This window comes from Sus scrofa, chromosome 15, assembly GCF_000003025.6.
Source record: "Sus scrofa isolate TJ Tabasco breed Duroc chromosome 15, Sscrofa11.1, whole genome shotgun sequence".
Lineage (NCBI taxonomy): Eukaryota > Metazoa > Chordata > Mammalia > Artiodactyla > Suidae > Sus > Sus scrofa.
In genome coordinates, this window is record NC_010457.5 from 11,495,423 (window position 1) to 11,520,450 (window position 25,028).

Consider the following 25,028-nt stretch of genomic DNA (forward strand, 5'->3'; position numbering starts at 1 on the left):
ATAAATATGAATTTTTGCCTAAGAGGTAACTGCAGAAAATATATGTAGTCCTAATAGGTATAGACAATTGTGAAAAGAAGACAACCACACCAAAACAATTTTAATGATGAACTTTTTTTCATAAAGTATTCACTGTGTTGCAGTGGTTTGATGTATTCATGATGTGATAAAACAAACTGCAGTACAAGTAAAGAAGATCTTTGTAGAACATTTTCATTATTTTCAAAATGGGTAAAATTTCTACTTGAATGGTACCTTATAATCAAAAAGACTGAAATCAAGTTAATTTAAAAGGAGATTTGTCCACAGAGGCAAAATAGAATAGTTTGAAGAGTTCAAAGAGGGAGGATTAATATCTACTGGTTTCATACACAAATTCATCTCAATTCTTAGTTGGATTGTTTGCAGTACCTTCTAAATGAGACATTGTTGGAGAAAACAAAGAGGCGATGTTGACCATGATTTTATATCTAAATATTTTCCTGAGACCTCTGTCCTTTCCCAGACTTTTAATCATTCATTGATGAGTTGATACAATTTTAAAATTATGTATGTTCATAATATTTTTATATTCTCCAAATATTCATTTAGCTTTTTTGCCCTTTTGAATTATTAAAAATACTCTATCGTGAATATGAGGGTACAATATTGGCTCATTCTGCCCTTAGAGCCAAGAAAATCTAAAGTCATTACCCTAGCACAGAGATTAGTGAACTGATCTGATTACTAATCAATATAATTTAGAGAGTCTGATTTCAAAAAAAAGATAAGTTTGTTCTGATATATCAGATTTTAAATTTTATTTTTATTTTCTAAAAATACGGAATAGTAATGATCCTTAATTTGAACCATTCAGATATTTGTCCGGAATGGACTGCTATTAGAACTTTTCATAGTGACAGTCTTAAGTGGAGAAGGTTGATGCATTTTTCAGAGCTGTTAGCAAAGATATGATTTTAGGGGTAGAGAATGAATTTAAATAAGTAGAGATGAATGACGATTTCTAGGTACATGGCATGTCTATGTAAGCCAGATTAATAGAAATCTCTACTGATGAATCTCAGATTTAATAATAATAGGTTTTTTTTTTTAAGTTATTGAAACTACCATGAACACATTGATGATGCCCCAGGGCTGAAGACTATATTGTATGTTATTTTTATGATTTAGAATGGGCCTATGTAAATGAAAACAGTTCCATGATGTCAGATCAGAAACTAAAATTCTCTGTTTGCATACAGGCCAGGTATATAGGGGGAGGGTCCAGTGCTTTCAAGCTTCCACACACAGCGCCGCCCATCTACCTAAACTCTGATTTGAAAGGACCACTAACTGCTGGGGTGAGAGAAGAAAATTCATTATTCCATGTCCATTTCATCACAGAATCCCTCACAATCAAAGATGATTACTAGACTTAGAGGCTTATCTTTAATGATTTTTAATTAACAAGAGATTTCAAAATAGCATTAAAATTAAGGGCTTATAGAATGTGTCCTGCTTATGCAAGATTATGTATAAAATGTTACCTTTTTTGACAAGCTATTAAGTAGAAATCTCTTTTTTATTTTTTATTAGAATATAGTTCATTTACAGTGTTATGTCAGTTTCTGCTATGCAACATAGTGACCCAATTGTACATATATATAAATTATGTTTCTCATACTATTTTCCATCATGTTCTATCTCAAGAGATTGGATATAGTTCCCTGTGCTGTACAGTAGGACTTCATTCCTCATCCATTCTAAATGAATTTGAATATGTTAAAGCTCCTTAACAGTAAAAATGAGCATTTGCTAGTCTTATAATAGAAATCTCTAGCCAAAAGTTTACACTGAATAGTTTAAATATAAATATATGTTTGGTTTTATTTATTTTCTAAGATGTTTTGTTTAGTATATCCAAATTTGATGTCCAGCTAAATAAAAATATAGTATAAAATTTAGCATCGTATTGATAAATTAGAAATGGTATATGAAACCATTCTTAAATTTTTTTAAAGTGACTAGTTTCTAGAGAAAGATGCTTTGTCTAAAGTACATGGTTCCTATTAGACAGAAAAGGGATTAAAGAAATGTATCAAGATCCCTAGGATTAAACGTACCTCTCTCCCATCAACTGTTTTCATTCTCATTTTTTATCATGTTTGTCTCACTTGTATGGCTCAAAAATGTAATATTTCTTTGTTATAAGTAAGGTTAAATGTTTTATTTTAAAAAGACAAAAAATTAAATGTTTTTAATTTAAAAAAATGAGGCAACAATCTCAGGTTAATTGTAACTATTAAAATAATGAATATTATATACATTTTTCAACTGAAAGAGATCATTTATGCATGTCTTATTTCTACCTCAAAGTGCTATTAAGTATGTATGAAACTTAAGATGAGTCTTTCGCAATTCTTTAGAAGAATCCAAAAATATTTCCAATAATAAGTGCATGTTTTGTTTGATGCAAAAACATTGTCTTTATTTTTTTTATGTTTATTCAACTACTATGTTACACTATCGTTTTATTTTTTAAACTTCATATTGAAAAATTATAAGCACCAATCAATTATATGGCTTTCTATAAACATATCTTTCCTGCCACTGCAATGGCAATAAGGGGAGAAAACATGTGGATTGGAAATAAGACAATTCAAATTAATATTTTATGCTTTTAAATAAAGTCTCAGTGAATATAGCTTTCATGAAGATTCTTCAGTCTTTCAATACTATCTCAAAATTCCCCTTAGGTTCACAAATTATCTGAAAAACATACAATTATGTTTTTATTTAATACCATACTAGAGTCAACTAAAGCCTATAAATAGAATGTAAATTACACTTATATAATTGCTATTTAGTAAGTTAAATGCAATGCATATAAATATTGTTAGTATTAAAAGATCCACATCATAGAAAATAATAAATTAAGGTAGCCAAAACAGATAATAACATTATATTTATTTATTTTTCTCCTTCAGCCAACAAATTACTCCAATCCAGTGTATGCAAAGTTATATATGGATGGGCAAAACTGTCGAAACTCCTTAGGAAGTGTTGATGAAAGGAAAGAACTGCTTCCAAAGAAAATAGAAATTGGAATAAGAGAAACAGTGGCATAATCAACGATACCTTTTATATGCTGTATAAATGTATAGAATATAAGGATTACTTTTGTATGTTCCAACAGTATATTATACTTGTTTTGGCATCAGCATTACCTCTTCCTTTATCTTTTCCCTAGTTAATTGTTTTCTGAGTTTTCTGGGTTTTATTTTTTGCTGATGACTATTGATTGACCATTTGTATGGTATTTTTATGAAATAGAACTGCACTACAGTAAAATTTACAACAATGCTGCTGATATGACACATCTTTGAATTTGTTAAAATTAAAAACAACATATTCCTTTGTAGTGTGAATATGAGCAATCTATTTTATATGAACTTTTTTGGTTCTACTTAATCAACAAAGAGAATCTCTGCACTTTTTCATTATATGGTCTGAAAGCTGTAATACAAATCATTTTCTGTTTTAATTGATGGAAGAATGATTGAATGGTCAACTCTCTTCTTTGTGCCCATTAAAACTGATTCAGACTGCTGAAAATACATAGCCCTCACAAGTTCAGCACCACCTGCTTTCAAATTAGTCTTAGGTTGCCAAGTGATAGATGAGAATTTTGACAAAGAACTTTGAAAAATTTATAAGATTAATAATTTGCATGAACACATATGACTGCATTTTCCAAAATTTAGTAGACTCTATTGTGATATACTAAAAGTATACACCTATAAAAATAGTTATATTTAAGTGGTAGAGCAAAGCAAAAATATAATCAAAAGTGGAGAGACCACACTTGCTATGGGATAAGACATTCATTTCCCCTCAGTCCTGGGATAAATAGCCAGCCTAGAGCACAACAGGACATTGGGCACTCATGTCTTAGGAGTTTCTTCCCAGTCACATGAATTTTGTGGAATATTAACCGAACCACTTACCACACAGAACACTAAAAAATACTGTATAAGCACACAAATTGATAATCGAATTTCAATTATGTGAATGCATTCTCTTTGCTAGGTCAAAAGGAAGCAGCAAAGCAGCCATTGTGGTATAGAGTAATCAGCATTTTCAACATACAATATGACTAAACTCTTATTTACCCTACCAAAATATATTCTTAAAGGAATTTCTAAGTTATAGGAGAACAAGTATCTGCCAATAATCAAAGGTGGAGGGTATACATGCTGACCAGTTCCTCTGGTACTCTGATTTCTTCTGGGTATGCAAAACACATGGACCCCATTCACTTGTCTGTTTCCAAATTTTGATTGAAACAAGTACAATTTATTTAAGTTGTATAAAAAATATAGCATTTTTATACAAATATCTTTAAAGGCACAAAAGATTTATTCACAAGGTATGGAGGGCTTTTTGTTCCTCTGATAGACATGACTGACTTTTAGCTATCATAATGTATTAACTTAACAGATGAAATATGTTTGTGGTTGCTCTTTATCCCTTTGTACAAGCATTAAAAAAAACTGCTGTTTTATAAAGAGACTTTTTGTTGTACTATATGCATGCATACTACCTATTTCTAAACTTTGCCATATTGAGGCCTTTATAAACTATTGATTTATGTAATACTAGTGCAATTTTGCTTGAACAATGTTATGCATATCATAAACTTTTCCAGGTTCTTGTTTAAGTACATTTTTTAAATTGAACAGTATTTTTCATTTTGGTTTTAATAGTCATTTTGCCTATGTTTCTATAATGAAGTGTTAAATACTTTATAAAAAATTGTTGACTGATTTATTTAAATGAAATTCTACATATTTAAGTGTTGTGTTGGGTAGTTTTTAAATGGAAGAAAATCCTTTTCTTTATGAAGTTTCATATTCCTAGGAAACTATTTTAGTAAATAGGAGACATAATTTTTTGTGTCCTTAGAACATACTTCATGAGGTAGGACTGATTTCATTGTATCATTTTTCATCACAATTCGAGAAGGCATGTTCTCTCTTCTTGAAGTAGAACCATGTCCTTTTTCCTTTTTCCTTGCCTTACATTGTTCGTCGTAGACTCCATGTTGCAATAGAAAGGAAAATTGGTTATATTCACAGCAGTATGACAATTGTGTTGAAATAAGCTAAAGCTCTTCTTACTCTTCTGATTCTCAAAAAGAATACTTTATGGAAAACTCAGATTCCATTTAACCTTATTTTGTAAGAGGAATGGTTATTAGTGTACCTACTTAGTGTATTGACTAGAGATACAAATCCAGGAGGGTCTGATTTACTGAAGCTGTCACTGAGTTATATAATCTGAGGAGGTCTCTGTATATCAGAGCTTAATGACTGTACCTGAAATTATTAATTGAAAGAGACAGAACCCATAGATTGGAATGATCTCAACACAGATAACGGTATAAATATCTAGCAAGTTATATATAATATACAACCCACCAACTAACACTCAGGATCTGGCATCAAAAGTGTATTTTCTGGAGCTCCTGTTGTGTCGCAGCAGAAATGAATCCAACTAGCAACCATGAGGTTGTGGGTTTGATCCCTGGCCTCGCTCAGTGGGTTAAGGATCTGGCATTGCTGTGAGCTGTGGTGTAGGTCTCAGACGTGGCTTGGATCCTGCATTGCTGTGCCTGTGATATAGGCTGGCGGTTGTAGCTCCGATTTGACCCCTAGCCTGGGAACTTCCATGTGCCATGGGTGCAGCCCTAAAAAGAAAAAAGAAAAAAGAAAATGTATTTTCTCTCTAGAACAGTGGTGAAAACTATAGTCGAGAGACTTCAGGATGTGCTCTCTAACCCTTATAACCCACCTACATTCTCACGGTCCTTATTTTACAGTATGCTTCACCATGCCATGCTGCTTCATTCAGGTCCATATCAGAGTCCACAGTGTTTCTAATTGTGGTTATTTTGCATTCAGTCTTTACAAGACAAAGATATTCTTGTCAACTACTCAAACTTTATTTCTACATCTCTATTTCTTTGTGTTGCAATTTTCTTTTGCAAAAGTTCATATAAAAGCTAGAAAATCAGGTGCCTATTCTCCACAGTGACGATACTTTATATAAGTGCCATTGCCAAAATACTTCCTGAAATATTCCTTCAAACTTTGATGAGACGTATTTTCTAAGAATCAGTGCTTCGAATAAACTCTCCTTCCTACCCAAGTGCCTTTCCATCCAAAGCAGAGATTTTCAATGTCCTCACACTTTGAGCCATGTAGTTCTTTATTATCCTTTTTGGAGTAGTATACTTAGCAAGATCCCTACCCCCTATCCATTTTTGCTACTAGTCCAACCCAAAGTTGAACAACTGAAATGTCTACAGATATAGCCAGTTGTCTTCTGGGGAATAATATTGCTCTTGTAAAGAACTGCTGATCTAGGGCTGTGTTCTGTGTCCCACTATTAAATGACTCTCGGCTAGATTAGCTGAGTTAAAGAAAAAGGCCCTTCAAATCATGGCATTCCCAAGATTTGATCTTAATTCTTTAATGTTGGTGATGCATGAGTTATAGAACTTTGGTATTAGTAAAGTGCTCATGTAGTTTTTTAAAAAGTAATTATGAAGGGAAAACAGTTTCATTTAGAACCTCGTATGGTTTTCTGTAAATTAGGCCATTTTCATTTATGAAAATGTATTTTATTTGTGGCTTTATTATGTCATTGATGATTGTTTTATTTTGTTTTGTGTTTGATTATATGCTTATTTTGTGGTATCTTAAGGAGATTTAACCTAGAAATGTTTTCATCTAGGACCTTCCTGCTCCCTATCCAGAGCCTACTTGGAGAACCCAACATAGATAGCCTTTTCATCTAGACATGTTTCTTTCCATTTTTATGGTGACTCATATGAAGACATTCAACACTCACTGTATGTTATGGCTGTAATAAATGAACTATAACATGCAAAATGCCCACAATTTCCAAATCCCTAACAGGGAAAATTGGTACATGTGATGAAGAAAATATATTAAAATATTGCCAAATTTTCTTTATCCTCTCATCTTCACATCCTCAAACAGATATTCTGGATATAAAATCTTATTCCTCTCTATGAATACTACTATGTTTACTGACTCAACTTTTCCATTTAAAAGTTTAAAAGATGAGATAATGAAAATCCTACAGAGTTGAGCAAAATATAGCCAACCACGTTCTTCACCTTATGCCCCATTCTAGTTATTGTCAGTTTATCTAACAGTGGCTTTCTCAATATTAAAAGATTATTTAAATTTAATGTAGATTAGAGTCATTATTCAAATAAATTCCCTTGAACTGTAACTTGTAAGAAAAGGAGAGACTCAAGCATTTCTTTGTGAAGATAACTACTGAATAGCATAGCACAGAAATTATTTTTAAATGTATCTTGAATATGGGAAAAACAATAATAGAGCCCCCAAATGCTGTATTTTTCAACTCTGCTATCAACTCTATTGCTAAATTAGTATATCCAGAAGATTAACTTGTCCAGCAAGTTAAGATAAAGATAATTAAATATACAGAAAAAGTTTTGTACAGAAAAAAAAAACCTTCATTTTTGATGTTATATCCAGAGGCCCAGGGACATATACTTCATGCCATAAGATGCATGTATCTAGTCTACAAAAAAGAAAAATAAATGAAATGTGTTCTATGGTTTAACTTTTCTTTTGAGGATATTAAATTTAAGTGTAATTTACTCTGAAAAATAGTTTCTAGTGATTTCCATCACTTTTTGTATCGAAAATGATGAAAAATCAAAAGCAAAATTGCTACTAAAGATGGCCTTTTGATAAATTCTATGCTTAGAATGTGTTCATTCTCTCTGATGGATAGTCTGCCCCTTTAACACAAGGTTTATAAGATATCAGTGAATCAAAGCAATGCAATCCTGATACTTTAGTCATCTGTTCACTCCAAGATAATTTTTCAGCTGTGGTTTCTTTCACAGTTTTAATACATATATTATGAGCCTCCTGATTGAAGTTGATTTCCAGTTTATTTATGCTTCAGTGGTTTGGAGAACCACTAATATAACTGTTCTAGCCTTTCAAGATATAACATCAATAGAGAAAACCATATCCATTTTATTCAGGTCAGTAATATACAAATTTGTAAGTGAGAAAATATTTTTCTACACACAGCTTAACTGTGAAATATAGTTTAGAATGAATTTTAGAAGTTTAAAATAAGGCTGTTTATGGAGATACTTAAAAAAACAATATACAGAGTTTTAACTATAGAATGACTTGATTTGATACAACATTTCTCAGTGAATAATGGCAAAAGCGATGTAGGAAATAATTGGACAGAGATTTCAAATGGAGTAATCTCCATCCTTGCAGTCTACAAGTATCAATGGAATGTTTTTGAAAATCTGATAAACATATAACAAAAACATACAAATACACATGTACACATACATTCACCTATTCTCAATTACTTTGAAAGTTTTCAACTGTTTTTACATGATGAATCATTATATCATTTTTATATTTCTTTTACTATATGATTTTTCTATTCTTTAATTTGACTGAAGTCTTATCAGTATGTCATGAAGCATATTTATGGAAAGTCCTTATATTTGTTGAGCTTTTGCATACATAAAAATGTTTCTCTAAGACCTTCAAATGCAAATTTCAATCAGCTGGATGTATGTTTCTGGAGCTTTTCCTTTTCCTCCAAAATTAGGTTGAATCAGCCCCACTGCCTTCTGGTATTCACTATTGTCAACGATAAGTCAGAGACCAACCAGGTTTTTCTTTCTATGTAACATTTTACCCCAGACTTTCATAAAACAAAGCAAAAGCCAATTATAATTAAAATGTATTATCAAATATGCACATACATTTTTATCAATTTTGACTGCCTACTACAATTTTTCATCCAAGATTAGTTTTTTCCAAGATGTCATTATTCTTTCTGTCCGTGGTGTTTTCTTTTGATACGCAGAACCACCTACAGTTTTTATGTTAAACATTTTTTTTTTCTTACTATGGAAACTCAATATTTTTTCCTCTTTTCTTCTTTCCTTTATTCTTGAAGAGATTTTCCAGTTTCTGGCCTGGATTCCTGATTTACTTTTTTCACTGCAGACTCAAGTTATTTACCATGGTTTCAAATGTGAGCTTGTGTGTGCATGTGTTCATATGCCTCAGGAGTGGCTCCTTACTTGTCTTGCTCAACTTTCTTTTTAACTGAGTTTTTAATTTTTCTGTTTAATGTATTTTCTTCTCATGATTTTCTGCTGAGGTATCATAGTATCTGTTTCCTGTTTCCTAACATAATACCAACTACTTTTCAAAAGTTTTTGTTTTGCAACAATCTATATGTCTATAGAATGATACCTTCAAGTTCTTCACCTATGAAATTTTTAAAAACAGTCTAAGGTGGTTTTTATTTTTCTATGTCATTTACTAGTGTTTAATTACTGAGAAACACACTAATTCCAGTGCCTCAAAGCAGATAGGGTGTGCAATACTTATTGTCTGCTCTATTTGTCAATTTTGTGCCTCTTAAGTATCTTTCCAAGGCATATAACATCTACTTCTTATCTCCATCATATATCCTAGTGGGTCTTTTCTAAGACTGTTTAATTACTCTCATTCTCATATACCAATATATCTTTACTTAATAAAAATATGTATATAAAATGTCAATGCTCCCACATGCTGTATTGTGGGGGTTCTCCCTATAATCTACATCCACCTGCACCTCCAAATACCTCATCCTGTGTTGTGACATAACCTTCCATGAATTCATTAGGAGAGCACCAGACTTCTTTTGTCCTCTAGCACCCCTTCTTTTTCTTGAAAACAGTCCTAGAGTTTTGTCAGCATCACTCTTAAAGTATAGTTGATTTACAACATTCCTTCAGTTTCTGTTGTACAGCAAAGTTATCCAGCCATACACATATATATACATTCTTTTTTTTTTTCATAATCCATCATGTTCTAACCCAAGAGATTGGACATAGTTCCCAGTGCTGTATAGCAGGATGCCATTGTTTATCCATTACAAACATAATAGTTTGCATCTACCAACCCCAAACTCTGCATCCATCCCACTCCTTCCCTCCTTCCCCCATCTCAGCAACCACAGGTCTGCTTTCCATATCTATGATCTGTTTCTCTTTGTAGATAGGATCATTTGTGCCATATTTTAGATTCCACATATAAGTGATATCATATATGTGTCTGTCTCTTTCTGACTTACTTCACTTAGTATGAGAATCTCTAGTTGCATCCATATTGTTGCAAATGGGATTATTTTCTATGGCTGTGTAGTATTCTGTTGTACTGCATCTTATTAATCCATTCATTTGATGAACATAATGCAAAAATCCTCAACAAAATATTAGCAAACCGAATCCAAATATATATTAAAAGGATCATATACCATAGTCAAGGGGGATTTATCCCAGGGATGCAAGGATTCTTCTATATCTATAAATCAATCATTGTGATACACACATCAACCAACTGAAAAATAAAAACCACATGATCATCTCAATAAATGCAGCATCACTCTGAAAGAATGTAGTAACTTGTATTGAGGATATGCTATGCCTACCTCAAGAAGCACTGAAAGTTTTGTAGAAGGATAGCTACCCATTTCATTTTCTAATACAGACCCCAAGGGCTTTGCAACTTGATACTGGGTATGGGGTAAACACATTTTCTTCATTACATAGAGATTCAGTTTCATCAGTGAAATTATTGATAGATTATCAATGATTTTTTGTTTTTTTTTTTTACTTAGCTGAATTTCACCTAAAAACTCTTGATGGCTTATATACTATACTGATTTATCAACATCTTGAGATTTTCCTGAGAGTTATAGAGAAAATTACAAATGACTGAGGCAAGGGCGTCTTGTCAGATGCCTTTTAAAACTGCTAGTTTCCTCCTTAACTTTTAACAAATCTTAATGCAACATCCAGGAGTATTTCTTACTGTATCCTATCCACAGTCCTTAGAACTCAGGTTCATGAGTAGTAACCCCACATCTTTCCTCCAGATATTGCATTAGACACTGCTTCCCACCACATATTCTTACTTTTCACCTCTTTCTAGTTCTGCTGCTGCATTTAGCTTTGCAGAAACACAACCTGAAAACCTGGCCTCAGCTGTGTGTAGTCCCTCTAGATTAGCTTTTCATTGTTACTGGAAAAAATTGCCATAAGTTTTGCCTCTTAAAACAACATATATACCATCTCACAATTCTGTAGGTCAGAAGTCCAGGTTAATTTGACTAGATTCTGCTTCAGGCTTCACAAGGCTGGAATCAAGGTGTTGACCACTGGAGCACTTATTAGGAGGCTCCTTAAGGCTGATGGCAGTGTTCTGGTTACCTTGCTGGCTGTCAGCGGGGACAATCCTTAGCGCCTAGAGGTATATCTGTGGTCCTAGTATGTGGGCCCCTATATGCCAGAACCATGTTCTGTATCTCCTCATACTTGCAAGTCCCCCTGATTTACTAGAGATCCCTTCTGTCTCCAGCCAGAGAAAACTTTTTCATTCAAGGGTTTATGTGATTACATTGGACCAGCATTTAATTGGATAATACAGGATAATATCCTTATTTTTAAGTCCATAACCTTAATTATACCCTAAAGTCTCTTTTGTCATGTAAAGTAACATAATCTTGGATTCCAGGCACTAGTGTATACACACATCTTTATGGCACCATTACTTGACATGTGACATATCTTGCTTCTGCCCTGGGGCACCTCAGAGTTAGTGCAAAAACTAGTTCTAGATGTATTTGCCAAATGTTAAATTCTCTTATATTTTTCCTTGCTGATCCAGCATCTTCATGATCTACTCTTGAATGTCTTCCTCCTCATATCAGCCAGGCAGGTCTCAAAAATTTCTGACTCAAGCTACATGCTTAATTGACCTTGATTATTTGTCTGAAGGAAAATGATATTAGGGCTGACTGTGAGAAGTACAGGACATCCACAGAAACCCACCTGGCACTGAGCCATGTGCAACCTGGAAATGCGAATGTGTTGATACATCATAAGCCACCTTTAACCAGTAAAAAATATGCCCAATTCTATCTCTTAGCTAATTCTGTGCTTCATTATTCCTGTCTTTTTTTTTAAAATCTCTGAGGAACAAGCCTAATTTTCCATAATGGTGAGCAATTTTTTCATACCTGCTTGTATGGCTTTTCTAATATTTCCAGTTCCCTATACCTGTTCTCAAGATCAATGCCCAATATAAACTGCTTGCATATAACCCAGTCCCTGCTCCAGGAGTAAGTAGAAGACCTACTTATCATGAGGGAACCTTTTTACAAGTGGATCATAAAGATATTAGACCAGCTGGAAAGAATATAAGAGAATTTGTTTACCGTCATGGTAAGAACATCTGGAGCTAATTATTTTGTGCTGTGATGAATCCTTAAATCATGGGGGAAATGAGGTAGAGTGCCTTAACAGAGTATTTAGGTCAGAAGACCCAAGCAGGAACCTGAGAGTTTTTGACAAGATCTGCTTCATTTTAAGACCTACTGTGTGGATCAACCATATTTTATATGAAGTCCACAAAGGTAATAAAGGATTCCCTACTGGAGGGCAAATTAAAAACTTGAATAAGCTGAGTTTGATAGTAGATGTTTTCTGTAACTGAGTTCTCTAGTATCAGTGGGAGTAATGGGATTTCAGAATGACATGCTTTAAGTAGCAGTACTTATCCAGTAGAGGAAAGGGAGAAATATTAACTTTTACAGACAGCAAGGTTGAGGTGGTAGCCAGGGTGCCTTGGATCTGTGGCAATGACTGACTGGCCATAGATTTTTCTGATAGCAAGACAGATGGCCAGCCAATTAGGGTGTTACTTGACTTTCCAGCCAAAGAAATTTAGAGGTAGCACCTAGAAGATTTATCTCCTCTACAGCAATGTTCAAAAGTCATGATTCCTGATATAGTTTCAAAACCTAAGCCAGTTCATAGACCCAGAACCCAGTAATTGAAAGTGAAATTAAATGCCTGTGGGGAAGGATAAACATTCCTTCAACCTTTCCCCCAAAGAGTTTTGGGCTAATTATCAGATTTAACCTTGCAATGGAAAAAGGAAATACCCAAAACTTCTAAATGGTGTTGATTATAGTATCCAAACTGATGAGAGTAAAGGGTACCATAGAAATCATCACACCTCTCATTTAATGAGCTTGTGGAAGCCAAGTAATGAATAAAGTTCTGGTCCTGGTTTGGTTTATCTTACAGTGGATCTAGGACATCTGAGGATCTACCTAGGAATTATTTTATGGCCATCAATATGCAATTGGGATGCATATTCCGAGCACCTGGCCAAACCCTGACATGCATACTCTGATTTGTGGAGGAAGAGTGATTATGATAAGGATTAAGTGTGGAAAGTCCTGAACCTGCCCTCTTCTCTGGGCAAAATAGTAAGTCAGAAGCCAGAGCACATTCCTGAAAGAATGGCAGAGATTAGCAGCCAATTAAAGATCTAAAGAATGAGATAGTGCTGGTTCCTGTCTTAAACCATTTGTCAAAAATAAATAAATGAATGAATATATTTGGCAGGTGACAATGGACTACTAAAAACTAAGTTGTAGCCTCAGCTGTGGTACTTTGGTGTGATATCCTTACAAGAATATGTTAACATAGGCTATGAACTTAGTTTGCAGCTACTAATCAAGCTAATGCATGTTTTTCAATCTCCATTAGAAAAAGAGTTAAAAGTTTTCTTTTATGCATGAATAACAGCAATATGTAACCATGGTAGACCTCAGAACTGTATTCACAGTTTTTCGGGAACCCAATGTCATTTCACATTTTACAGACCAGGCAGTGGCATGAGGAGAATCACTATATGTTTAGTAAATATAGGTATGGCAAACACAAACTTTATAGAGTAATAAGCTATATAAGTTTTATGAATTTTTAAATTATTTGCAAAGCTGATGTTATTGTATACAACTATTTTGGGAGCGCTGTAACTCCAGGCCTAAGGTAAAATTTAGAATGGAAATAGATTTTTCCTAAGAATTTTCATTTTGAATGATTAGACACAAAAGTATTTGGGGTACGCAGAACAGTGTCTCCTTTCTACATTCCATTTATTTCCTGTGAAATTCTCAAATGTTGAATTATTTCCCCTTTTAAAAAATTAATTTCTGTTCAAATCCAATTAAGATATGATCAGAATTCTCTCCTCCCTGCTTAATGATTTGTAAAATAACACACTTTTATTTATCTTAAAGACTACAATAGAAAACACAATCTTTAAATATTTACCTTACCATCATTGTTACTTGCAGCACAATGCCTGCACATCCCTTTAAATGCATCTTTTTGGCCTATATTAGAATGTAAAATGAACTCTGCATCCCATGCTTGTAAGTGGATGTATATAAATATTTGAAATGAATGTCTTCAATGGACTCTGCAAGACAAGATCCTGAACCTTGACCACCAATTAATTAGTACAAAGAAAGAAAATCTAGACAAACAGCCTCCCTATTCATTTGATAGCTAATTAAAATTCATACTCTGTAGAAGTCACTTGACTCTCAATTACAATTAAATTTGCAAGGTTATCAGAACACTGCATGCAGAAAGCTGAAAGTAATCTTCCTCTATTAGAGTGAACACATCAGGGATGATTCTGTGGGGTAAGGAAAGGTTTCATGTACCACAGCTAGTGGTGTTGTTCATTGACTGTGCCCACAGGATGACAACAATGATAATGTCACCACTGATCCCAGGATCCCATCAGCTAAAGCAGGCTGAAAGTTAAAACCTAGTGATCTGATAAAACTCTTTGTGGACCCCATCAAATATCAACTAGAACCATCTAAGAAAAAAAAATTGCTGTCAAGATTTGCCTGTTGCTCTAATGGTGTTGGGTTAATTTTGTCATAAAATTAATGATGCACTTAAAGTGCAAAGATTTATGATATCTGTGAACACTTCTAATTGAGTTAACCCAACAGAGCAGCTTACAAGTCATGCAACTCCAAAAAAGAATGATTAATAAGGTGCCCAAATTGTGTCCTCCTTTTTGACTGAAATCTTCAATAGGCTATTAACATAATTACCTCATTTTTACTTCAATTATTGTCATTTTAAATCATATGACTGTGTTTTTTATGAACACCAAGCTAGATTTGTTTTCTTAAATAATAAATCTATAAGTAAAAGCCTTATTGAGCATCCCCCCCCACTTTCCCTTTCTCTCTCCTGTGTAGTGCCTTTATTTATTTAGTTTCTATTCTTCAAATGTGGGATTATTTGATTCAACCTCTCTAGCTGAATTTTTAAAAGGTATTCATGCATTAAGTCATATACTGAAGACACATTGATAAAAAGCCTAACCTAAAATGCTAAGTATCCTATACTTTTTAGCGGTGTTATTATGACAGAGATGGAGAACTGCAGAACCACTTAGCGCCCTCTGATGGCTATATCTGAGTCAGGTGACAGCTTAAAGATTGTAACAAGAACTGGTTAAATGTGTGTCATTTCTTTCAAAAATTGCTTTCAGGCAACTAGAGTTTTGATGTGCCAGTTTCCCATTATACACCTTTTGGCTAAGATGAGGCATAGTTATTGTTATGTCTGGTTAACTGTGTGGCAAGAGAGAAATGCCAAATTCAATTTATCTTCTAGTGCAGCTTTTAACAACAAAAAGTAACATTCAGTTTTGTATAAATGAAGCAATAGAAATATCTGGAAAATCATATTTCATATTTAAGAAGGTAATGTGCTCTACATTTCCAAACCCTGCACAAAAAGGTGAAAAATTTTAGACTTTAGACCCTTATAATTGGCAGGGCCATTTTGTTTGCTTTTTGTATTAATACTGAGGTGTATTTTTGACGTATGCTACTTACATGAAATTTAAATAGCTTTATTTCACCTAGGCTTGGGTATAAAATCATGGAACTAATCTTGGATCATCAGTTCAATGATTCTTTGAAATCCTAGCTTTGTCTCTGACGGTGGTATCAAAGCACCTCAAGGACAAACATGTTATTTGCTTGCCCTAAAACTCAACCTCAAACTATCAGAGCTGTGCTTAAACTGCATAACACAAAGCATCTGACAGTAACTTTATCCTTTTTTGAGTACACGTTTTATCTATAAAAACTCTGAGAATGACTCATGTCAGGGTTTTCTTTTTAATCTATGTGGCAATATATATGTTAACTATGTGTAAATGTGAGTAAACTCTGTGTTAGCTAAAATGTCTGTTTTCAGAGTTCCTATTGTGTCTCAGCGGGTTATGAACCCAATTAGTATCCATGAGGATGCGGGTTCAATCCCTGGGCTACCTCAGTGGGTTAAAGTATTGGCATTGCTGTGAGCTCCAGTGTAGGTCATAGAGGAGCCTAGAATCCTGCCTTCTGTGGTTGTGGCGTAGGCTGGCAGCTGCAGCTCAGATTTGACCCCTAGCCTGGGAACTTCATATGCTGTGGGAGTGACCCTAAAAAGACAAAAATAAAATAAAATAAAATGGCTATTTCCAAGAATCCAGGGAACTATTTTTAAGAATTCAGTATTTCCATGAATTCAAGAATGCTTTAGAGGCATGATGTTCCAAACTTCAGAAGTCATGTCCAGGAATTCCCGTCATGGCGCAGCGGTTAACGAATCTGACTAGGAACCATGAGGTTGCGGGTTCTGTCCCTGCCCTTGCTCAGTGGGTTAAGGGTCCGGCGTTGCCGTGAGCTGTGGTGTAGGTCTCAGACGCGGCTCGGATCCCTCGTTGCTGTGGGTCTGGCGTAGGCCGGTGGCTACAGCTCCGATGTGACCCCTAGCCTGGGAACCTCCATATGCCGCGGGAGCGGCCCAAGAAATAGCAAAAAGACAAAAAAAAAAAAAAAAAAAGAAGTCATGTCCAGTTGCTCTAATTCATTTCCTTGTACTGAAAGGAGGCCTAATTTAGGGTGATTTCCAAAATAGATATATTATCAAGAAGTTGTGTGTGTTGACAAACATTCCTCCTGCTCTTTTCAAGTAATATCTGTGTTGAAAATTTCTATTTTCATTATAGGATAGTCTGAGATTTCTTATAGTTCAGCTCAAGTTTTATAAAATCCTTTTGCATTATAAATCCTCTCAGATTTCTATATTTTCTTAGAAGATATCAAAAATGCAGTATAGCCTCACTTTGGATCATCAGTCCCAGAATAATTCTATGTTGACATTAAAATCACAGGTATGGCCATTTTTTAAGGCAAATTAAAATTTAGATGCATCACTGAAAATACCTGATTGCCTGAAAGTTACATGAAGAACACCTGTGTATGTAACACTTGAGATATGCTGGAAAGTAATATTTGCCAAATATGTGCAAATGTGATTCATTGGATGGATGGGTGAATGGATTAATAAATATTCCTTTCAGATATAAATCATGGATGAGTAAATTCTTAGTTATTTGGGAACACGATTATTTGAGATTTCCTAGATTATATTTCAATCATGAATATTAATTAGATCACATCATAAAAGTCAGAATTTTATTCCTGCTCTGTGCAAAATATATATAGATATTGGAGGAGGACGAGGTTAAAAAGTGTCAGTCTCTGTCATATTGGAAGGTGAAACATACTGACAGCATTATTTCTAATGAAAATTTAATTTTTATGAACAGCAAAGGAGATATAATCCTGATTCCTATAAATTCTTGTGAATTTCAAAATGATCTGAGAAATTCCTACATTTCTCAGTTTTTACTATCTCTTCTTTCTCTTTGATTTCCACCTGCCATGCTACTATCATCTTTGCAATGTACATTCACTGCCATTCTGTTTATTTTATTCAGGATTATATCAACATTTTGTGGTAGTATATTTTTAATTATTTGGCATCCATTCATTGTATTGCCCTCATGGGTTTTCTTTCAGTTATTCTATCAGAATAGCAGCATGCATGCTCATATACTGGAAAAAAAAGGGATGAAGTTTCAATACATGCTAAAGATGATCTAGATGTTAAGACAGGATTTGGGAACAAGAATGATGATTTGAATTATCTTTAAGTGTCAATTTTCATATTTTTCTTGTTATTTCTGTTAATCAAGAGGCCATAAAAATTAACTTTTTACATGTGTTTTCAAGTACCTTCATAAACTTCACCTCTGCTTCTGTTCTTTTATTTTTTAAAGTTTTATTAAAGTATAGTTGATTTACAAGGTTGTGACAATTTCTGCTGCACAGCAGATTGATTCAGTTATACACATACACACATCCATGCTCTTTAAGATTCTTTTCCCACATAGATTATCACAGAATACTGGGGAGAGTTCTCTGTGCTACATAGCAGGTCCCCACTGGCCTCATTCCATTTACCTCAGTGTGCATATGCCAATCCCAAAGCCCTAGTCCACCCCTTCCCCGTACCTGTGCCCTTTGGTAATTATTAAGTTTATTTTCAAAGTCTGTGAGTCTCTTTCTGTTCTGCAAATAAGTTCATCTGTATCCTTTTTTAAGATTCCACATAGAAGTGATAGGGCAGATGCAGGAAGAAAGCCTGAACTCAGTCAGGGAGGGTTAATGTGAAAGGGGAGCTCTTATTTGTTCAGAGTAGTTGAAAAAAAAATTGAATATGAGGACCCATTGTATTAAGCCACACCTTCCTGCAGTGCAGTTTTATAGCTCCTCCTGGGAATAGAGTGAGGTAGAAGCAATAGTGCATATTACACATTTCTGCTTACTTGCTGGCTGGCTTTCTTGCTTGACATCCTGCTAAACTACCTTGTGAGGACCTGATTGGACTGGATGAAAAGTGAGAGATCATGTGGATAAGAGATAAGCTAAGGCTCCCTAGACCAACTAAATTGGTGGATCCTGAGACCAGTCTACCCAGAATTAACTGGAACTACCCAGCCAAACTCAGTCCTGAGCTAAATAAGTGGTTGTTGCATTAAGACCCAAAATGAGCCCAGAAAGGCTCATTGGTTCACCCAATTATATCCAGAATGGTCTAAAAAATGTCACTAGCTGAATAATTATGGCCAGTCACATTGCTTCTAAGCAAGGTCTATGATTATCTTGCTCCGCCGCTAGTGGTGGGACAATGTGGAGGACAGAAAATTTGGTCCTTTCTCTTTACTCTTCACTATCCTAAAAAGCAAGTAAAGATATTTTCCTTTTTATCTGATAGTATTTTATGTGCACAATTCAATTAGCATATGTGAGTATATCACCTCCCCCTCCCAGACACACACCATGTGGAGCTTTCAGTTTCTATCTAGCTCTCAGATGGTAATATTCCATCTGCAATATTACCTCAATTAATATATTCCCCTCCCCACTGGCTATGACAAAGTTATAGCTGAACTCTAACTTATGTAACAAGTATTACAAAAAAGGTTAAAATAGTACAGTTTAGAGAATTAATGACTAGGGCTGATTGATGATTACTTCATAGTAATAAAAGGAAAAGGAGGTGATCCTGAAAGCATAAATAGAACACCTCAGGTGAAAAAAAAATGAGAGAAACATATTTAAGACAGAAAGAGGCACATAAACCAATAGCACACGCTTGAGATATGACAGAGGGAGAGGGAAGATTTCATGAGCAGGGATCATTGGAAAACGCAAAGTAGCTTAGGAGTACAGGGATGAAATGGCTCAAGTGTCAAAATGAATAAGTCCCTGACTTCAAATTTGTACCTGACTTATGCAAAATGAGGTGCTCTCAGAAGCTTTTGAACTGACAATGGATGAGCAAAATTGGTCTTTTAAAAGTGAGCCATGTGGCAGATATAAAATAGATTTCAGGAGCTGGAGATGAAATGAGCTATTTCAATGGTCCAGGGAAGAGTTAGTGGACTAGAGTAATAGTGGCACGTGTGGTGAAAAGATTCGGAAGGCCTAGGTGAATGATGGGAGGTAGAGTTTTGGTGACTCTAAAAATTTAAATTATAGTTTCATGTACATTGGTATACCTCAGACAGAAATACAAAACTAGGATAAAGAGTTGCTTGGAGAGTAATTCTTAGTTTGGTTTGGAATTTGATGATTTGTAATTCTGTCAAATAGTGACAGGAATGGTGATACAAAACCTTAAGAGATAAGCTGATGCTTATAAATAATTCTAATGTTTAGTTATTTCAAGATAGACTAAACTTATTTGAAAATGTATTAATTGGGAAGCAGAACTTTGGGGAAAGTAAAAAGAGAGAGAAAATAATGTCTGCAAAATTCATTTCATAGCTCTGAATTTTAATTTGCTTGCTTTTCATTTTACTCTTTGGGAAGAAATCAAAGAAGGAAAACAGTATAGGAGAAAGTATGAAAATGTGACAAATTTAAAACTGAACATCTGCATACCACAGCAAGGAAAGTGAGAGAAAATTTGACAAACATTTCTTTTAGTTCAGGATTTATTATGAGGTGTTTGCAAATTACCTCTCCAATTCTGAATATAAATTACAGAGTAACTAATGCACACTTGTTATTGTGTAGCCTGTGTCATCTTATAATATGAATCTTAGAGTTTATTAACTTTTATTTCTTATAGAAGTTGACTCAAAGAAGAAAATAATTCCTGAAAAAAGAAATGCAGTATATAAAAAGCATACTTTGTGCTTTGGATAGATGTGAGCTGATGATAACTATAGAGGAACTAGCTGATCTTTAAATAGAATTCTTTGTTGTACTATAAAATAATTGTAGTTATTATATATATTTACACAATTATATACTTTGTAAGAATTCATGCTCATATCTGGTAAATAATTTAGAAAATAGCTTGATATTGACTGAAAGGAGAATGGAATGAAAATGTAAAGGGAAAAATTGCAGTCTTTTCCTGCACTTTTTGAATGTACTATTAAAGCCAAATGGTTTGGAAAAAACAAATCATAGGATTATGTATGCTATCCAGTTATATCAGAAAACCAGAGAGTGAAGGTCAAGCTGGAGAAAAAAAATTGGTGTCTAAATGTACCAATTGTAACCAGAATTTGATGAATATGAACATATTCCTACTATTAAATCTTTATTTTCTTAATCAGTGACCTAAAAAACACTGAAATTATAGTTTCCAGACAGCATGTGGTGGGGAAAAAAAGGGAAAAATCTGACTACTCTTTAGAGCTCCAACTTGAAATTACTGGCATATCAGAGATGTTTATTTCAGATGTGGCAATTTCAAAAAATAAAATTCTAGAATATTCAAACCAGGAAAAAAAGTACTCTATCCAAAAAGGACAACAAACTTACTCTCTGTGAGTTTGTTAACTGTGTGTGGGGCTTGTGTGGTTTCAGGGTGACTTTGGGTATGGTAAGTGGGATGAAACCTCTCCTTTCCTGTTTAACGGTTGCTCGTTGAACAGACACGCTGGGGTACATTCTAGTTATATTGGAGAAAAATACTGGTATACTCCATGCTCTCAAGGAACTAGCTGTAAAGCCAATGAACAAGAAAACAAATAGATAACTATGCATTGTGATAAATACTATGAATGATAAAAGCAATAAATGTGATAGAGACAGAGAAAAAGGGTGGGGTCTATACTTAGACATAATGGTTTGAGACTGCCTCGTTGAGTAGGTAGCAATCACCTGGAAGATAAGAGGGGCCTGTAAGGGGATCCATGGGGAATAGGCTAGGCATAATGAAGATCTTGCCTAAGGATTATGGAGTAAGAATAAATTTAGTGCGATGAAGAATAAATTTATTGTGTTGGGAGGAGGTCAGAATGCCTGGAACTTTAAGAGTGATAAGGAACTCTAAAATAAAGTCAGAGAAGGCATAGATCTATTGTCTGTATTAGTTACCAGTCTCCTACTTCTGCCTAACAAGTAGCCTCAGATATCTTGGTGGCAAACAATAATGAACATTTATGTTTCACTAATAAATATTAATTCAACTGAATAGGCTCTGCTTCAGACTGGCAGTGGGTGGTGATCTGCTCCTGTGTCTAGTTGGAACATATTTTTCTTATGGTACCCGAGGGAAGTCAATCCTACAAGCCCATGTTAAGCCTTTGTTTGCTTATTGATGGTAACATAACCTTGGTCAAAACAATTCAGATGAAAAGACCTGAGGCAAGCAATGGAAAAGAACTTTGGAAAAGAGGAACTTCAAGGATTGCATTGCAAAGAGCAACAACCACGTCTCATAAACTGTTGTAAAGTATGTCCATAACCTATGCAATATATATAGCAGGAACTCAAGCTATAGTCTAAGACCTTCAAAAATGGGGGAAAATGTAATGCAAAATATCACATAGCATTGGTCTTGGTAGTCCCATCACCAGTGGGAAAATGCCTGGGGTCCGATTCAATCACCTACACAGATACCATCAAGCATAAGCAAAGCAGAAATTTCAGTGCCACTGAGCAGTTACATTATGTAGGTAACCTACATATCTAACATGATCTTGTTTCTTTATTATTAACTTTCTGACAAATATCCTTTCTTCTTTTTCTCCTTTTCTTCCTTTCTTCCTCCTTTTCTGCTTTCATCTACGTTTTCATTACTGTATTAAGAAATTTTGAGGCTTTATGTTCTGAGTTCAGAACTAATTCTGTCTTATGATTCAATCACAATTTACATTTTTGCTTTAAGAATTATGCTAGATAAATATGTAGAAAGTGCTTGGACCAGTGCCAGTGTAAATGGTATATGTTACATTTAGCTGAACAACTTGCTGTGATAACTAAAAATATAGAGAAATGAGTATTATGAATAATTTTAGTTGGATGGAGCTAATGGCTGGAAACTGTGTAGATTAGAATTCTTAAGTAACTCCTGAGTTGCATGGACCAAGATAAGTGATGGTATTGTTTGCCATAACGTAGCTTACTTGGCTTACTTGCACATAAGTAGCTTATATTGAAAGAGTTCCTTACAGTGTAATGAAGAAAACTTTTGTACTCTAAATTCCCCATGGAAAAACTATCTTTAAAGACTATTTTAATCAGAAGACTGCTATGGGGCTTTCCCTGAATAGACCCATCCCCCAAATCATTTGCTTTAGCTACTCTCTGTAGTACCTAAATAACAATATCTGAGGCACATTTCCTGAGTTATGTTACAGTTGCTAAACCCCCCATCAAATGGAAGATATTATCTACTTGATGACAATGAGCACATAGTCCCCATGCGTGTTTGTGCCTAAGGATTGATAATGTTAACCCCTGTGACACCTCCGTGTTACCTACCATCAACCAATTGTGCATGAGACCATGGAATCCTGCCCCCGACCTGGCCCTTGAGGATGCTTTCCTGAACCCATGGAGAATTTGGATGTTTTGAGAACTAGCTGAACTAGTTCTATCTCCTGAACTCCTAGCTTGGCACCCTGCAATAAATGCTGTGCTTTCCTTCATTGTAAACTTGTGTCAGTAGATTGGCTTCATTGTGTTTGTGGGTGAGCAGACCCAATTTTGGTTCAGTACCAGAAGCTGTGATTGTTTTAAAAGTTTTGACACTTGCGGCCAAATTAAAACAGACCTGCAGCCAAATTAAAACAGACCTGTATACTACTCTGATGCCAGGATGTTCAAGGTATCGAATCCATTACTGTGACCCCAATATATTTTAAAAACAAACAAAAAACCCACTAAGTTTTGGCAATGCTTTAATTGTGGGTGTTTGTGAAGCTGACTCCCCCTTGCGTGAAACTGAAGTACAGAAAAGGACATGTCTTGAGGATAATCACTGGCATAAATGTCTCAAGGGAGTATAGTTTAGGGCAGTGGGCAGGTGATGGGAGATGATTAGAGAGAGAGGGAGGATTCAGACCAGGAATCTGAAAAGCTTTTCTGGAAATTTTAATGTAGTTGGAACCAGAGCAACACTTGAGTGATGAGTCATGAAGATTGTAAATAATGGGAGTTTTATAGTTCTAGATGATCTATGATAGCTTCCTTTGTCATAGAATTTTTGTTTGTTTTTAATCAGTACCACAAGATCATGTTTTTCACCTGACTATTGGACCATTTACACATGTTTAATTAATGCTGACAGGCCCAATGTTATTCTAGAGAGTTAATCAAAAATTATACATTGTCCAAGGAATAAACATTTCCCTTGGCTTTAAAGATAGATGGTTTATATCTAGCTACAAAACCCATAGGAAGAATTATTAAATGCAAAGAAGTTAATACATATTAATTTATAGAAACCTATTACTGACCTATACTTACTGCTTTATTCAGAAGAAAACAAAAAGGGTTTTTAAAAGAACATGGATTTTGTATACACAATAGTCTATTATCAATTTAAAAGTTTGTGGGCAACATTATTTTAAAAATGTGATAATACTATCTGCTGATAATCAGAGAATCCAACACATATTCTGCATTTCTATCTCCTAACGTGAATAAATAAATACATTAGCTAGCAAATTTTAATGACCACTCACAATAAATAGAATTCACAGATAAAATCTGCATTGGAAGATCATTAGCATTGCGAATTGAAAACACAAAACTATGGAAATGAGTTTTAAAAGCTTAATTCTCTTATTCTATCTTCTCAGAGTTAGATACATACCTCAAGATAGAAACCCAGAGGGCAGTTTTAGTGGCATATGGGGTAACATATTCCTTTTTTGCATTTACAATTAGAAAAAGGGAGTATGCAGTCTCAGCCACAGTACAGATCTGAGCCTCATAGATGTTTTCTGAGTTTACTCAGGGACAGAACACAGCCTTGGATGAGTCCCATACTAGACATCATCTTTACACATCGCAATTATACCGTTTGGTTTCAGCTCAAATCTGCCATTGGTTTGGGATGATATGGTATAGTTTTTCTCCTTTTCTTTCTCTCTCTGTCTCTTTTGGTCACTTTCTATGTCTATCTTTTTTTTGCTATCTCTCTCAAACTCTGTTTCCTAATATTTTGGCGATTTTTCTAAAAATATTCATTCGTCCAGAATTATCTAGGTTTGTCCTAAATATTCTGCCCATTTCTGTGGAGTTCCTGCCATGTTACAGATGAGCCCAAGTGCTGACAGAACCATAGTGTACTTTGCAAATCAAATATCTCCAGTCATTGATGGGGCTGTAGCAGGTATGCG

The 25,028-nt window shown here is 34.5% G+C and overlaps 1 protein-coding gene across 1 annotated transcript in view; it reads left to right on the plus strand.

The window, feature by feature from the left end:
* Nucleotides 1-4,547, plus strand: part of LRP1B (LDL receptor related protein 1B) — a 1,887,165-nt gene extending 1,882,618 nt beyond the window's left edge. The window contains 2 exon segments of the mRNA XM_021076285.1: nucleotides 1,242-1,340; nucleotides 2,967-4,547. Coding sequence (XP_020931944.1) covers nucleotides 1,242-1,340; nucleotides 2,967-3,107 — 240 coding nt within the window. The 3' untranslated portion in view covers nucleotides 3,108-4,547.